The sequence below is a fragment of the Onthophagus taurus genome, chromosome 3 (assembly GCF_036711975.1).
Source record: "Onthophagus taurus isolate NC chromosome 3, IU_Otau_3.0, whole genome shotgun sequence".
NCBI lineage: Eukaryota > Metazoa > Arthropoda > Insecta > Coleoptera > Scarabaeidae > Onthophagus > Onthophagus taurus.
In genome coordinates, this window is record NC_091968.1 from 29995423 (window position 1) to 30012106 (window position 16684).

Below are 16684 nucleotides of genomic sequence, written 5' to 3' on the forward strand. Positions count from 1 at the left end.
CCTTTACAGGTAACACGGAATCGTATGTCAGGGATTCTACACATTTTGTGGAATCGGTAAAAGGTGTAAAGCTGGATGCTGGGGATATGTTGGTAAGTTTCGATGTGGAATCCCTTTTTACTAGGGTACCAGTTAAGGATGCTGTAGAGGGTCTTCGCCGAAAACTCATTCCGGAGGGTTTACCAGGATACGTGCCAAATCTGGTGGAGTATTGCTTATCGTCGACGTATTTCAGCTGGAAAGGAGAATTTTACGAGCAGTTCGAAGGGGCAGCCATGGGATCTCCACTATCGCCAGTTATAGCTAATTTCTACATGGAATTATTCGAAGAGGACGCTTTGAAGAAGAGCCAGTGGAAACCAAAACTATGGCTCCGATATGTGGATGACACGTTTGTGATATGGCAACATGGTCAAAAACGGCTCCAAGAGTTCTTGGATCACTTGAACTCTCAACATCCTATGATTAAGTTCACCATGGAAACAGAAACTGCCAAAAAACTACCTTTTCTAGATGTGTTGGTCACCAGGACGACAAATGGAGATATAGAACTTGGTTATACCGAAAGAAGACCCATACCAACAGGTATTTACAGGCATGTTCACATCATCATCCCCAACAGAAGAGGTCCGCGATCCGTACATTATTTCAGCGAGCAGCGAGACTATGTGAAGGAGAGAACTTGAAGAAGGAGCAACACTTTCTACGAGGCGTACTGCAGAAGAATGGATACACTTCGAGGGACATCAACCAGGCCATCAAGCAGCGAAAGCAGAAAGAGGACACGGTAAGTACAAAACCACTTGGATTTATCTGTCTTCCCTATGTTTCAGGTGTAACGGAACGAATTGCTAGGCACCTCAAGAAGAACGACATCGTAGTGCGGTACGGCACGGTCAGCAAAATTCGGAACACACTCCCGATAACCAAGGACAAACTAACTCCATTAAAAGGAGCGGGAGCCTATCGACTATCGTGTAGTTGTGGGAAGGTTTATGTTGGCCAAACTGGACGCAACGTCGAGTGCCGCATCAAGGAGCATGAGAGGGATGTAAGGCTGAAGAAGATCCAGCAGTCGGCGGTTGCGGAACATTGCCATGCAGAGGGGCACCGAATAGACTTCGAACAAACAAAGGTGCTGGCTAGGGACAACAGATACTACCAAAGACTGACAAGAGAAGCCATAGAGATTCACCGACATAAAAATAACTTCAACAGAGAGGATGGCTGGGAGCTTAGCAGAACATGGAAGATGGTGGTGAACACGAAGACCTCTTCTCGCCTCACACCGGACGCGACGCAATTAGTTATTAATTAGTTTGTAATTAGCGTAAACTGATTATTAATTAGTTTTTCCGACTTATATATAGTTTATGTAAATAAAAAACTTTGCTTTTCAGAAGGGTATCTTTTATTTTCGGCTCTACCGGTTTCGACTAATTCTTTTTAGTCATCTTCAGGAGCAATAGCCACGTCTGTTATACTTTTAATTTTCGAAATCTGGAATCATCTCTTCTTTCATCAGTACTTTCTTGAATTATTCGTTCTTAAATGTTGTTAAAATTTTCTCTAATTTTATGTTTTTCCTTATTTTTAGCTCACGTTGAATGTTATTATTAGTAATGGTTGCTTTATCTTTGACCATTACTTTGACCATTACTAATAATAACATTCAACGTGAGCTAAAAATAAGGAAAAACATAAAAATAGAGAAAATTTTAACAACATTTAAGAACGAATAATTCAAGAAAGTACTGATGAAAGAAGAGATGATTCCAGATTTCGAAAATTAAAAGTATAACAGACGTGGCTATTGCTCCTGAAGATGACTAAAAAGAATTAGTCGAAACCGGTAGAGCCGAAAATAAAAGATACCCTTCTGAAAAGCAAAGTTTTTTATTTACATAATCTAACAGGATGGGAAGTAATAATATTAATAATATTATATACAGTGCGCGGCAAAATTATGGAACATATTCAATAAATTGATAACAAATTTTTTTTTGCAAAAATGCCGAAACGGGTCAATTTTGGTTAATCATAACACACATTATGACACCATATTCACTTCCTAATAATCATTTTTTTATGGGTTATGACGTCATCGACATTTTTTTTAAATGGCACCATTTGCATTTGTTTACAAAATCTGAAAGTATATATTTCTCTGCGACTAACGATGTAAATATCGATATGGGTTACATAAGGAAAATTTTGATAAAATTAGCTTTAAAGGTACAAATTTTATTTTTTTTTCTGAACGTAAAAATAGCATTACCCATGGGTAACCATGGAAACGCTTTGTTTGGTTTTAATAATGTCTATTCAAAAACGTCAAAATTAGTTTTGTGAGTGTTTAATTGAATTGAAACAATTTTTATAGCGATTAATTCCTGTATTTTTGCATTGTTTTCTGTGTTGTAATTGCTTGTTTGTATTTTTTTTCTGTTTTATATTGTTTAGTTTTGTATTAGTTATTTTGCGTTATATTCTGATTGAGATTGTTATTTGTTGTTATTTTTTTGCCGTGGTCTGTGTTCATTAGTCCAGTTTTGTTCAATATTTGTTACTGTTTTGTTTTTATTTTTGAGCATTTGTTGTTACGTATTTATTTTAAAATAATTATGGCTCATTTAAGTGAAACCCAACGCATAGAAATTTTAATTCTTATTGGATGTGGAGATAAAACCCGAACACAACAAGAGGTATGCAATTTGTTTAATGCAAAGTACCCTGACAGAGTTATTAGTAGATCAACAGTTAGCAAAATTGACAAGAAATTTAGAGAAACTGGACATGTTAAGCACATTGCACATGCTGGACATCCTAAAATCAACGAAAATGTGAAACTTAATATTTTGTTAGCTGTTGAAGATGATCCCCATAGTAATTCGAGACAAATTGCAGCGGATCATCAAGTTTCTCAGCGATCTGTACTACGTGTGCTACGAGCAGAGAAGTACCATCCCTACAAAGTGCAGTTAGTGCAAGAACTCAATGAAGATGACACAGATCGCCGCATGGAATTCTGTGAAATTATGCAGAATCGATGTGACCGTAATCTACTCTTTATTTACAACGTTTTATTTTCGGATGAAGCTACATTTTGCCTGAATGGCACAGTAAACCGACAAAATTGCAGATACTGGAGTAACGAAAATCCTCATTGGATAAGCGAGGTACATACCCAATACCCTCAAAAAGTGAATGTATGGGCAGGCATAATTCACAATAAAATCATTGGCCCTTTCTTCTTTGAACAAATTCTGACAGGTCAACGATATCTGGAGTTTTTGAGGAATGAACTGATGCCTGTCCTTTTAGAAGCATTCCCAAATAATAATAACTCAACTTACTGGACGACAATATTTGGTTTCAGCAGGATGGTGCACCTCCGCACTTTGCACATCCTGTTCGCGAATTTCTGAATAATAGTTTCCCTGAGCGGTGGATTGGCAGACGGGGGCCGATAGAATGGCCCCCCAGATCCCCAGATCTTACACCCCTTGATTTTTTTCTATGGGGTTATCTAAAATCAAAAGTGTACGTTGAGAAACCACTCAATGTAGACGCATTAAAAAATTGTATTAGCGCTGAAATTCGTAATATTAGTCCGCAATTTATTTATAATACTTTGAAAGAATGTATGAATAGGTTTGCTTATTGTCAAGAAGTGGGTGGAGGGCATTTCGAACAATTGATTAAATGATTAGAATCAGAATTTATTTCTTTTTTATAACATAATTTATATTCTACGGACATTAAATAACTTTAAATATTAAAACTTAAAACCTTGCACATTAAAACTTAAATTATTAGTGTTTTTTAATAGAGAATAAAAAATTAAAGAACCATGACAACGTACATGGTTACGCAAGGGTAATACTATATTTTTGTAAAAAAAAATAAAATTTGTAAAATAAATAATACAAAACTAAACAACATAAAACAGAAAAAAAAATACAAACAAACAATTACAACACAGAAAACAATCCAAAAATACACGAATTAATCGCTATAAAAATTGTTTCAATTCAATTAAACACTCACTAAACTAATTTTGACGTTTTTGAATAGACATTATTAAAACCAAACAAAGCGTTTCCATGGTTACCCATGTGTAAGGCTATTTTTACGTTCACAAAAAGAAATAAAATTTGTACCTTTAAAGCTAATTTTCTCAAAATTTTCCTTATGTAACCCATATCGATATTTACATCGTTGGTCGCAGAAAAAAATATCCTTTCAGATTCTGTAAACAAATGCATATGGTGCCATTTAAAAAAAATGTCGATGACGTCATAACTCATAAAAAAATGATTATCAGGAAGTGAATATGGTGTCATAATGTGTGTTATGATTAACCAAAATTGACCCGTTTCGGCATTTTTGCAAAAAAAAATTTGTTATCAATTTATTGAATATGTTCCATAATTTTGCCGCGCACTGTATAGTTACCGATTTTTTGATCTCGTCACTTCGAACCAGTTTCTGAAGAAGGTTGCAACATGGCATCCGAAACGTCAAACCTTTTATTAAAAGACGCACGGCAAAACCCGAAAGTTTCTAGTGGTAGTTCTAATCTTAGTTTAATTTGATTATCACGAAATCAATAATACTTAATTGACATTTTTAAAACTATACGGGGAAAACTATCTATCGGAGAAAAATAAAGTCAAAAATTAAATTTGAGATGTTATTTCTTATTACACCAAGAAATGTTGCTATATTATTACACGTTTCTTAATATAAAACATTTTACAACAACTAAATTTATTAAATTTCATTAATTCGAGAAACTTATTTGACGTTTCTAAAGCTATCTAGCGCCATCTATCCAGTAAAGTCAAAAATATAATTTGTGTGAGGTTAGGTTTTTAAATATATTATTAATAATTTTTATTTTAATTAAAATAGAATATGAAGTGAAAAAAACGGTTTGTTTATGAGTTTGTTGTTTATAATAATAAATCTCAGATAAATATTTACATTACAAAAAAAAAATGTAATTTGGGTTGTATAACTTTAATATTTTTAATAAAAAAATTAAAAACCACATTTTAATTAATTTATTTAAATTTTTTGATTTTGACATTGTAAAAAAAATGGATAATTTCATTAATAATAAAAATAAACTCGTTATAAAAAGTTTACATTTATTTTTTTGTTTCATTTCCGCTTCTGTTGAGACCAAAAAAAATTATTAGCCATAAATAAATTATATTATTTAAATTATTTTTTCCTACAAGCTAATAATTCCCAGTTCAAGAAATTATTAATATACATTACAGATTCTGTTTGTTTAAAAAAAAATCCTATTTTTTCTTTTATTTATAAAAAAAATGGTCGCAACTTTGAATCACCCCTTTCCCATCCTTTTAGTTTTAATTTCTTAATTTTTAATCGATATATTGCGCTAACCAACGAAAACCTTCTCCATATCCTTGTCGTTTCAACACGGAGCACATAAATAACTCTAACGGACGACCTGGAAGATCAGACCTTGGCACTTTACCCTATTAATGAGGTTATGTCAATTAATTAATTAATTATTAGGTTATGTTGTTGGTTATTTACTTTTCCTGTGGTTTGTCCAAATAATCCGTACACCTGCCTTAATTCATCTTCGGAAGCAGCCCCAGGGAGATCAATTTTATTACCGAGTATTAACAAGGGACAATTTGATAATGTTTCATCTGTTAATAAAGATTCCAATTCATTTTTACTTTCTGTGAACCTCTCTCGATCGTGGGCATCAACCAAAAACACTATTGCATCTACAGCGGGGAAATAATCCTTCCAAACTCTTCGTGCTAAATATAAAAGTTTATTTATTTATTTATTTTTATTATAAAAGAATAATTTAATTACCTTGAGTGTGTCCGCCTAAATCAAAAGTTGTAAACCTCATATTTCCAATAGATAATTCTTCCGATGCTAAATAAGACAAAGAAAAAATTAATTTACGAAAGAAAACCTTGACAAATATAAAAATTTTAGTTACATTTAGATAAGGCTTATCAAAATTATTATCCCAATCAAATTTACGTTTTTTTCTGTAACGATAATAAATTTGTTGTAACCTTAAAGTGGATATTGTTAAAAATTTAATTAAAAACTATTTATAAATAAGAATCGAAAAAAGAACGAAAGGAAACAAAGATTTGGCCAAAGTCCATAAACGTAATGCAAAAAAATTACAAAATGAAGCTGCGATTTATTTATAGGATTAAATTTTCTTTTTATTCTTACTGGGATGAAGTGTAGGAACATGTTGAGCTAATCTGTCGTCCTTTAGCATGTGCAACAAAGTAGTTTTCCCTGCATTATCCAGCCCCAAAAATAGTAGTTTCCCAGATTTTTTCCAAAGACCTACACGATAACATGCAAAATATTAGTAACAGGTTAATAAAAACTCACCAAGCGTTGTATTCGGATAAGGAATACACTCAATTAAGTCTTCTTCGAAAAGTAACTTGATTAACGTGGTTTTACCCGAATTCGGTAATCCACATAATATATATTTTCCTTTACGGCTATACAAGCCTAAGTTTCACGAATTAATTTTTAACGAATTATTATAAGGAAAGAAAATTTACCTAAATATCCCAAAACGCCTGTAAACCAATCCCAGATGAACATTCTGTTAAAGTATCTATAAAAAAATAAGTTGATTTATAACTATGTTATTTTTAAGCGTATATAATCGTGTTTAACGTGTAATTATTATAAAATTGACACGAAAACGACGTAGTAACATAAAAATTACCATCTGATCATGACAATGGGGAATTCGTTAATTTTCGCGATTAAAAAGAAGGTGAGTTTTAACGAAAATATGCTTTACTTACGTATATCTAACGGGTTATTTTTAACTATTTACAAAACTTTCAATTAGATTTATTTTCTATCTTTTATGAAATTAAAACGTAAGCAGTTGTGTCTGGGACAAAACTGAGCCACAATGACAAGAAGGGATATTCGGTACGTCAATTGATTCGGTAAGTTGTGATGTGACATTTCCTGTAACGTCAATTATTATCTTTTTATAGCGAAATATTTAAACTAAGATATTAAAAAAATAAGACAACTATAACAAAACGATATAAAATTAATAATTTTTTGTAATAAGTAAAATTTCAAATCGGCAAAAATCGATTATTAATTTTAGCACGTTTAGTTCCGGTACCTATTGAGTCAAATCAAGTTCCAATTAAATCCAAATTGAAAAGTTTAAATAATAATCAAATAAATGTTATTATTACTATTTTATTTTAATAATTATTTAGATTCTAATCTCTTTTCCTATTTATTATTAAGATGTCAACAAATAAAAATTAAATAAATAATAAAAATAAATATTTTCAATACGTCAAATGACAGGTAAGTTGTAATCTGACAACTACATCAAATAGTTTTCTTTTAAACGAAGATTTAAAATAAGATATTAAAAATTTATGTTAAATTAATCATTTTAATTCATTTTAGCGCGAATTATTAATAATTATGCTTTTTGAATTAAATTTTTTCAACTGCAACTGTCAAATCAATATCCCGCCAAATTCAAATTTATTTCTAAAATTTTTATTAATTTATATATTAAATCGGTCTAAATCATTTAAAATAGTTGATTAATTTCAAAGAAAATCAAAATGATTAAGTCATTCATAAATTTAATTGTAAACTTAAATATTATCGATCCTGCCCTTATAACTTGAGGTTATAACCTAAAATAAAAATAATCAATATTTCTTTTTCAGTTACAAACAGAAATATGTGTACAAATAAATTGGGGAAAAGAAATAGAAATGTACGAGAGAAAGTTGAGCAAAAACACGAAGAAATCGAAAAAATGTATTTCGATGATCAACAAAGTTTCGATAAATCATCCTCGAGTTCTTTAAGCTGGGGAGAAGACTGCGAACAAGAAGCAACTTTGAGAGTAAAAGATGAATATGAAAGAATGCATAGAGTTTTAAAAGGTTTAGATCCCATCCCCCCAAATTACGACAAAGACGAATACAAACTTTGGATAAAAACTTTTCCATCATTAAGGTAAAAAATTTAATAATATAAAGGGAAAAATTCAAGAATCATCATGTAGCTCTTAAAAATCGACATTAAACTTTCGATGTGACGTCATTAGCAATCTTAACCATGCATTTTCCTATTAAACTGGTTAACATCTAACCTACAAATTGTTTATTTTAAAGCCATGCACAAAATCAATCTGATAAAGTTAAAAGTTAAGTTATTCTCACTAAACTAGGTGAGATTACAACGTATATTCCCAGTAAACAAATTTGCGTTTCAGAAACATTTCTGATACATATTATTGAAACATGAAACGTTTCTTCGACATATTTCTGAAACATAGATGAAACGTGTCTGAAATTGCTAATGTCCGACCCTTTTTATGTTTTATTGAAACGTTTCTGCAACATACAGCTGACAATTACGGTACACTACTAAAATGTTTCATTAATGGTTTTGAATTATTTCTGTAATGTTTTGTTTACATTTACATTACATTAATAGTATGTATCATAAACATTTAAAAATGTTTCGTTGACGTTTCAGGGATGTACATATGTATGTAAAGATATAATTTCGTTGAGGTGTAGCGTCTGCATCCTGGACAAGATGCTCATACATGCTTCCTCAAAAGATATGCATATGCTGAGGAAGCATTTGTGAGCATACCACCCAGGGCGCAGACGGTGGAAGCTGCAACAAAATCATACCTTAAGGTAGGAAAAATAATAATAGAAGTACGATACTTGTTACTTACCACCTACTGTACCAAATTTCAAAATTATCAGTCAATAATTTCTACTATTCTGTTTTCTCATTGATTAGGACATATAAAGTAAATATAAGAGTAGGTATGCATTAAATATAGTAAATATGTATACAAAATATATTAAAATGGTAACTAAAATAAAATTCTTATTTGTAAACAAATTAAACATAAACATTCCAATAATTTATGTAGGTCATTTAAATATAAAGTTAAATTTAGATCATATTAGTGGTATTTTTAATCATTTTTACTTCTGTTTATACAGGGTGTCTCAGCGAGACCGGTCATTAGACGTTTCTGGGGTTCTAGGCAAACAAAAAATTTGAGAATGCAGACTTAAGTATTATCAATTACGTTCTCTTCATCTAAAATATTTTCAGATTTCTAGCACTTCCGGTTATACCGGAAGTCGCCACCTACTTTATTTTTTTAAATGGAACATCCTGTATATTTTTACATATTTGGATTTATCTGTTTTGAAGGTTTATAAATAACTTTACTTTTTGCAATTTGAACCAACAATTCTCGAGTTATTCGAATTTTTCTAGAAAAATTTGCTCCAGCGGACATTTGTTCAAAAAATCATAGAACACTCAATTTTTGAGATATCAATTTAGGATTCAGAACATGCTTAAACAACATAATGGAGTATGTTTTGGTGCCGAGAACGGCTGTCTAGATCGTTTGGTCACTTTACTATGATACGTTAACTTTTCGAAATTTGGAAGCACCATAACTTCATTTTTTTAAATGGCATCCCCCATATTTTATTACTTAGTCGTCTTCGGCGTCTCATTTTACATCTTTTATATTCTATATGTCCTATGCCTAACATTAATAGTTTGAGAAATAATTAGGGTTTTTTGAAAAATGCTCACATATCATATGAATATTAACCTAGTGTGCCATGGAAAACAAATGTTTAATGACTTATTGATAAACGTCAAAGTCTAATTTAGGTTGTTTGATGCTTGTGAGTCTAAAACCAGTTAAAATATATATTAATAACGTAAATAATGAAGAAATCCATAATTTATTTTTTGTGCACGAAAAGTGCGACAAAGTTCTTAGTAGAACTTGCAGAATGTTTAATGAAAATTATCCACATTTATCTCCGATGACAAAAGGTAAATTTAGAGGAATAGAAGCAAATTTTTTGCATTTACGAATTAATGACGTGTTAAACTGACCAAAAAATGTAGTAGATAATGCAACGGAAGAGGTGAATACCTTGGCTTATTTCGAGCGCAGTCCCAACACCTCAATTCGAGCTGCCAAAGAAGATCTGGGAATCATACTACGAACTTTGTCGCTCTTTCATGCATAAAAAATAAATTAAGAATTTCTTGATTTGTGTAAATATTACTTTCGTTATTGTTATCGATTTTAACTCGTTTCAGTACTAATATTAAGGGACATAACAGATAATTATTAGCTCACATGCATCAAGTGACGTAAACAAGTGACTCTTTGACAAGAACTCATTGAGAAGGCTTGTTTTTCATGGCACACTAGGCTAAATATCCATATGATATGTGTGCATTTTTCAAAAAACCCTAATTATCTCCCAAACTATTAATATTAGGTATGGGTCATATGGGATATAAAAGATGTATAATGAGACACCGAAGACGACTAAAAAATAAAATATGGGGGGTGCCATTTAAAAAAATGAAGTTATGGTATTTCCAAATTTTGAAAAGTTAACGTGCCATAGTAAAGTGATCAAACGTTTTAGACCGCAGTTCTCGGCACCAAAACAGACTCCATCATATTGCTTAAGTATGTTCTCAGTCCTAAATTGATATCCCAAAAATTGAGTGTTTTCTGATTTTTTGAACAAATGTCTGTTGGAGCAGATTTTTCTAGAAAAATTCGAATAACTCGAGAACAACCGAATCAAATTGCAAAAAGTAAAGTTATTTATAAACCTTGAAAACAGACAAATCCAAATATGTAAAAATATACAGGGTGTTCCATTAAAAAAAATAAAGTTGGTGGCGGCTTCCGGTATAACCGGAAGTGCAAGAAATCTGAAAATATTTTAGACGAAGAGATCGTAATTGATAATACTTAAGTCTGAATTCTCAAATTTTTATTTTCGCCAGAACCCCAGAAACGTTCTAATGACCGGTTTCGCTGAGACACCTGTATATGAATAACCGAAAGAATTTTTTTTTCTCAAACGAAACATTGTTTCAATTAAAACACATATATTTGTGATGTTTCGCCAGAGATCCCCAGCTTCTTCAGACTACAAGTAAAGAATACCTATAATATATTTAATAATAATAATTATAATAATATATTTAACATTTTTTTTATCTTACATTAGTTATTGGAGATATCACATGTTGTAAAATTCTTTTTATGGAGAGAAACTATCAGTATTACAAAATAACTTACAAAAACAGTTACATGACAATTTACATGTCAGATAATACAATAAAACAAGTAATGTACCACAAACGATGTACTACAGTCGTGGAATTGTTTATTTTTCTTGATAAAAAGAATTTTACAACATGTGGTCTCACTTATAACAATAAGACTTTTACAAAATAAATAGGTCTTCTTTACTTGTAGTCTGAAGAAACTGGGGATCTCTTTCATCATCTTTTTATGATTGTTCAAGACTAAGAAATTTAACTAAAATTTAAATAACCTATATAAAACTAAAACATAAAAGTACAAAACTACATAAAATATACATATATGGAGAAATGGCAAAACAAAATTTTTAAATTTGTTTCATATTTGAGATGCGATTCTTGCACTACGTTTTCAGTATTGCGACGAGTAAACGAAAGAAAGAATACTAAAAGAAAATAACAATATTCTTTATTATCTCATCTGCGGTTTCCTTATTTCGCCTATTATAACGTAAATTCGCTTGTCGTAACCAATTGCTTACTACCACTTCATATTCTTTATCAGTTAAATGGAAGCTCTCCCCAACTGCCACTAAAATGTATGTTTAAATTAGAATTCGGTCATGGAAAAAGTTTTAAACTCCTTAACCAACGCGATTTATTCGCTGTAACGGCGATTGTTTCGCATGACGTCGCCAGACCGACGCGAAAGTATCGCTACACCCACGGTTTTTGTCGTTGTCACCTGACAATTGAAAAAGTCGGTTTGGGCACGTTTGTGCATGTTCATTTGCCGCCGTGTCGACTTGGCGACAACATTATCAAGCGTAACAATCGCCGTCGCAGCGAATACATCGCGTTGGTTAAGGAATAACTTTATGTCAATATAATATTCTTCGGTTAAATTCAATCACAAGATTTAAGTCACCATTTTAAACAAGAATGTTTTTAGATAAATTTAAAAATAACTAAACCTAGTGAGTGCGGGAAGTTAGCCCCCCATTTTTTGATTTTTAAATTTTTTATTGTTGTTCTAGATTGTTCTAGAATTGTTCTACATTGTTCCAAAGCGGCAAATCGAAAAAATAAAAACTCCGCGAGAAAACCGAAAAAACGGATTTTTTGGCTAGCCCCCCATTTTTGGAAAAATCAAATTTTCTTTGTTGTTCTGAGTTGTTCTAGTTGTTCTAGTTATTGTTCTAGAAAATCAAAATTATGGGATACAGCATTACGAAGTTATAATTAAAAATAGGTTTGGCCGCCGAAATGTCTAGTTGATTGCTGTGACCATAGTTTTTCTATTATCAATTCCATATTACAAATATATACTTGTTATAGCTAACGCAATCTGGAACAGCTATTATTTTCACTAGAACAACTCTCTAAAGGGCACTTTACTCTTTGAAAATTAAAGTTTTTGGAAGTTTCAGTCAGTAATTCTTGTGTCAGCGGTTTTATATTACACAATAAGAATTAAAAAACATAGAACAATCTAAAATAACTCAAACTTTGCCGATTCAAATTGCTCTTGATGTGTTTTACGTTTAACACGGACATTAATTTTGCAAAATCACATATTTTCTGTTGCTCTAAATTGTTCTTGTTGTCTAGGTACTTAAAATGTTTATTTAATCACTGCGGCTTTAGTTCTTTTAAAGTTTCATATTAAAAATTAGTACTTACAACAATTAAAACAATTCAGAGCAGTTGTTATTTTCACTGGAAAAACCTTAAATTTCAGTTGTTGTGATATCGGACAGGAATGAAAAATTAAAAAATATGGAATAATCTGACCATCTAATTTCCTAAAAATCACCTTTCTCTTTAAACTTATAATAATAAAACATAAGTTGCGATTTAAAGTATATTTTATTTTGTAAAACAAAGTAATAAATTAATAAATAAACTAAACTAACAAAAGTAGGTTGGGCTGCCAAAATGTCTAGGTGATTGCTGTGACCATAGTTTTTCTATTTTCAGTTTCATATCACAAATATATACTTATTATACATAAGCAATCTCTATAAAGAACACTTTACTTTTTAAAAATTAAAATTTTTGGAAGTTTCAGTTAGTAATTCTTTCATAAGTTCATAAGTAAGTTTCATTAATATCTATTTCAATAAAAAATATATTGTTCAAAATACTTGCGGATTCGACAGTACATTTCATAGTTTAGCATTTTACACACCATTTAGAAATCATGTTGAGAATGTTTGCACAGATTGCTTTAGTTTAATAAAATTATTTTTAAAAACCGGTTCTAGTAAAGCAGCATATAAAAAAAGAGCTGAACTATTAACAGGAATAAATTATTTTGGAAACCAGAATATTGCTGGCGTGATAATAGTGAATGCTTTTTCAAATATTGCGTTTCTTTGCACACAACTATTTAAAGAAGAATTTAGTTATTGTACGACTAAAAACTGCAATAATTGTTTAAACGTTACTTTCCATAAAAACATAATTTTACCAATCGACATTGACATCGTAACAATATTTGGCTATGTACAGCTAAAGCAAGTAATAGAAAACTACATGCAAGCTCTAAGCAACAATTGCAAAAAATGTGGTGTGTTTATAGAAACAACGAATGGAAAGAACAATAAAACAAAATTGAGTGATTACGCACGCAATTTGTCTTTGAATCTTTGAAATCTTTGAATGATGTAGGACACTACCCGGCATTTGTGCCCAACAATGCCAATTGGATATTATTTAATGATTTACGAAAAAAAACGTACAGGTTGAAAAAGCTACTGAAATAAATGCACAAATGTGCATATATGTTTATAAATGAGCAAAGTGATGTAACCGTATTATTCCATGATATTAGTTTATTTACATAATTTAGTTTATGTAGTTATAGTTTACCTTAGAATAAGTTATTGTACTGATATAGTAATACTGATCGAATAGTTATTGTTTTATTTGTTAGTTTAGTTTATTTATTAATTTATTACTTAGTTTATACAAAATAAAATACACTTTAAATCGCATCTTATGTTTTACTATTATAAGTTTAAAGAGAAAGGTAAAACTTGTGATTTTTAGAAAATTATAATGGTCAGATTATTCCATATTTTTTTAGTTTTTTAAAACTATTATTATATTAAAGATTGGGTTCACTGATTCAACAAAACCTGTCCGATATCACAACAACTGAGATTTAAGGTTTTTCTCATGAAAATAACAGCTGTTCTGAATTGTTTTAATTGTTGTAAGTACTAATTTTTAATATGAAAGTTTAAAAGAAGTAAAGCCGCAGTGATTAAATAAACATTTTAAGTACCTAGAACAACAAGAACAATTTAGAGCAACAAAAAATATGTGATTTTACAAAATTAATGTCCGTGTTAAACAAAAAACACATCTAGAACAATTTGAATCGGCAAAGTTTCAGTTATTTTAGATTGTTCTATGTTTTTTAATTCTTATTGTGTAATATAAAACCGCTGACACAAGAATTACTGACTGAAACTTCCAAAAACTTTAATTTTCAAAGAGTAAAGTGCCCTTTAGAGAGTTGTTCTAGTGAAAATAATAGCTGTTCCAGATTGCGTTAGCTATAACAAGTATATATTTGTAATATGGAATTGATAATAGAAAAACTATGGTCACAGTAATCAACTAGACATTTCGGCGGCCAAACCTATTTTTAGTTATAACTTCGTAATGCTGTATCCCATAATTTTGATTTTCTAGAACAATAACTAGAACAACTAGAACAACCCAGAACAACAAAGAAAATTTGATTTTTCCAAAAATGGGGGGCTAGTCAAAAAACCTGTTTTTTCGGTTTTCTCGCGGAGTTTTTATTTTTTCGATTTGCCGCTTTGGAACAATGTAGAACAACTCTAGAACAATCTAGAACAACAATAAAAAAATTTAAAATCAAAAAATGGGGGGCTAACTTCCCGCACTCAAACCTAGTGGTGATATATAAAAAAACTTATACGAAACTTATCTGCGCCATTCTAAACCAATATTCGAGCCACAGAACAGATATATAGAAAACGATTCAAAGGAACTGAGAACAGAACTGAACAGAACAAAACACACAATAGAACAAGTCGTGACAAGACGCTGATGAGTCACCGCGCCTTGGAACATGCGCGTACGTTCACAGGCGCTGATGAAGATGTTCAGACATGTTTCAGACACATTTGTAGAGAAATGTTTCAAATGAAATGTTTCTGCTACATATTTTAATATTTCATAAATATTCTTACTGAAATGTATTTGATACATATCTTTAGATACGTTTCGTAACAATCGTATCTGTCACGTATATGAAACGTAGTTGTAAAATGTTTCATTTAATTCATTGTACGTTAAAATTGAAATGTTTCACAGATGTTTCTTGTTTACTGGGTTTTTGTATGAAACACCCTTGTTTTTTGTCATTAGGTAGACTGTGTGACAATAGACTCTGTGTTCATACTAGAACTAACACTAGACCAAAAACTAAAAACATTCGGATTTAGTTGCATGTCTCTCAAGACAGTGCTGGTGTAAAACTAGAACTAACACTTTACCTGGAACTAAAATCATTCGGGTTTAGCCGTCTTTAGAGATGTGTGGCTAAATCCGAATGTTTCTAGATCTAGGTATAGTGTTAGTGTAGACCTAGAACCAGAAACATTTAGGTTTAGCCGTCTTAAGAGACGCACAACTATAAGCGACATGTTGATTCTTGAATTATAGTATATAAAGTGTTTTATATTAAAGATCTTCGATTCAAATAACTTCAACAACACGAAAGAGAAGTTACCCAACAACGCCAATGTCTTCTCGAATCAGTATGAAACCAGTTCAACCCGCTATAGATGAATTCATAACAAAATTGTGTCACAAATTATCACATCCCAAACCGACAAAACCAATCCAAAGGGAACGGAGAAAAACGATGGTACACAATCAGTTAGAAATGTTAGAAAGAGACTTCGAGAGTTTGTTACGAATTTCCCCAGCACCTTTCGGAAATAAATCTGGGAATATCGGCACGAGGAATTTATTAAATTGTGCGACACAAGAGGAATACACCTCGTTACCCTATTTGGAACCAAAAATTACTCAAAAACGTTGTTCAAACGTGAATCGAAAACATTTAACTTTACCACCGATTGATGTGAATTTAAATCAATTCCGATCGGTGTCGGCGATGCCTTTGCAATCATTGCAACAAGGAAAATGTTTATCAGCTTTATCGAACGCAACTAATTTAAATTTCGATTTAAAAGGGAAAGGTGTCGAAAGCAATTTAAATAGTGCGAGAAATTTAAAATTTTTAAATTGATTATAATAATTTAAATCGTTATAATGTGTTTTTAGAGAAAATAAATTTTGTTGAAATTAAAATGTGTATTGGGTTGCCTATAATAAATTTGTAAGGTTATTTTTGAATTTATAAAAAATTAGTAAACATAATTGCACGTGTGTTTAACTAGTTTTAGGTGTTGAATTAGTGTTAAGGGATTATGTTAAATATTTTTTATTAAATTATATA

At 31.0% G+C, this 16684-nt stretch overlaps 2 protein-coding genes and 1 long non-coding RNA gene across 4 annotated transcripts; 2 read left to right on the forward strand and 1 right to left on the reverse strand.

The window, feature by feature from the left end:
- Positions 1-5054: 5054 nt before the first annotated feature.
- Positions 5055-6986, reverse strand: LOC111421691 (Secretion-associated Ras-related 1). 2 transcript variants are annotated; one of them, XM_023054868.2, is made up of 6 exons: positions 6852-6986; positions 6600-6655; positions 6253-6372; positions 5872-5937; positions 5578-5813; positions 5055-5516 (listed from the first exon to the last, which is right to left on the reverse strand). In XM_023054868.2, the coding sequence occupies exons 2-6, from the start codon at positions 6640-6642 to the stop codon at positions 5400-5402; spliced, it is 582 nt and encodes a 193-aa protein (XP_022910636.1). In that variant the 5' UTR covers positions 6643-6655; positions 6852-6986; the 3' UTR covers positions 5055-5399. The 2 variants fall into 2 exon arrangements, with proteins under 2 accessions (XP_022910636.1, XP_071050886.1); XM_071194785.1 differs by lacking the exon at positions 6253-6372 and adding an exon at positions 6421-6546 and having other exon boundaries at positions 6852-6977.
- LOC139429243 (uncharacterized) lies at positions 6678-16536 on the forward strand. Its single transcript, XM_071194784.1, has 4 exons — positions 6678-6820; positions 6938-7001; positions 7761-8055; positions 15907-16536. Exons 3-4 carry the CDS (start codon positions 7775-7777, stop codon positions 16472-16474), a joined length of 849 nt encoding a protein of 282 aa, XP_071050885.1. The 5' UTR covers positions 6678-6820; positions 6938-7001; positions 7761-7774; the 3' UTR covers positions 16475-16536.
- Positions 8062-13289, forward strand: LOC139429246 (uncharacterized). Its single transcript, XR_011639911.1, has 2 exons — positions 8062-8537; positions 8581-13289. It is a non-coding gene; the product is annotated as an uncharacterized lncRNA (long non-coding RNA).
- Positions 16537-16684: the final 148 nt, after the last annotated feature.

Excerpts from the sequence above, each read along its gene's own strand:
- LOC111421691 (XM_071194785.1), bottom strand. The coding sequence starts at position 6,642 with ATGTTCATCTGGGATTGGTTTACAGGCGTTTTGGGATATTTAG. Across the intron at positions 5,938-6,420 it reads TTATCCGAATACAACGCTTG|CATCGGAAGAATTATCTATT; the intron begins GTGAGTTTTTAT and ends TGTCTTATTTAG. Across the intron at positions 5,814-5,871 it reads TTTAGGCGGACACACTCAAG|CACGAAGAGTTTGGAAGGAT; the intron begins GTAATTAAATTA and ends TTTTATATTTAG.
- LOC139429243 (XM_071194784.1), top strand. The coding sequence starts at position 7,775 with ATGTGTACAAATAAATTGGGGAAAAGAAATAGAAATGTACGAGAGAAA. Across the intron at positions 8,056-15,906 it reads AAAACTTTTCCATCATTAAG|ATCTTCGATTCAAATAACTT; the intron begins GTAAAAAATTTA and ends TTTATATTAAAG.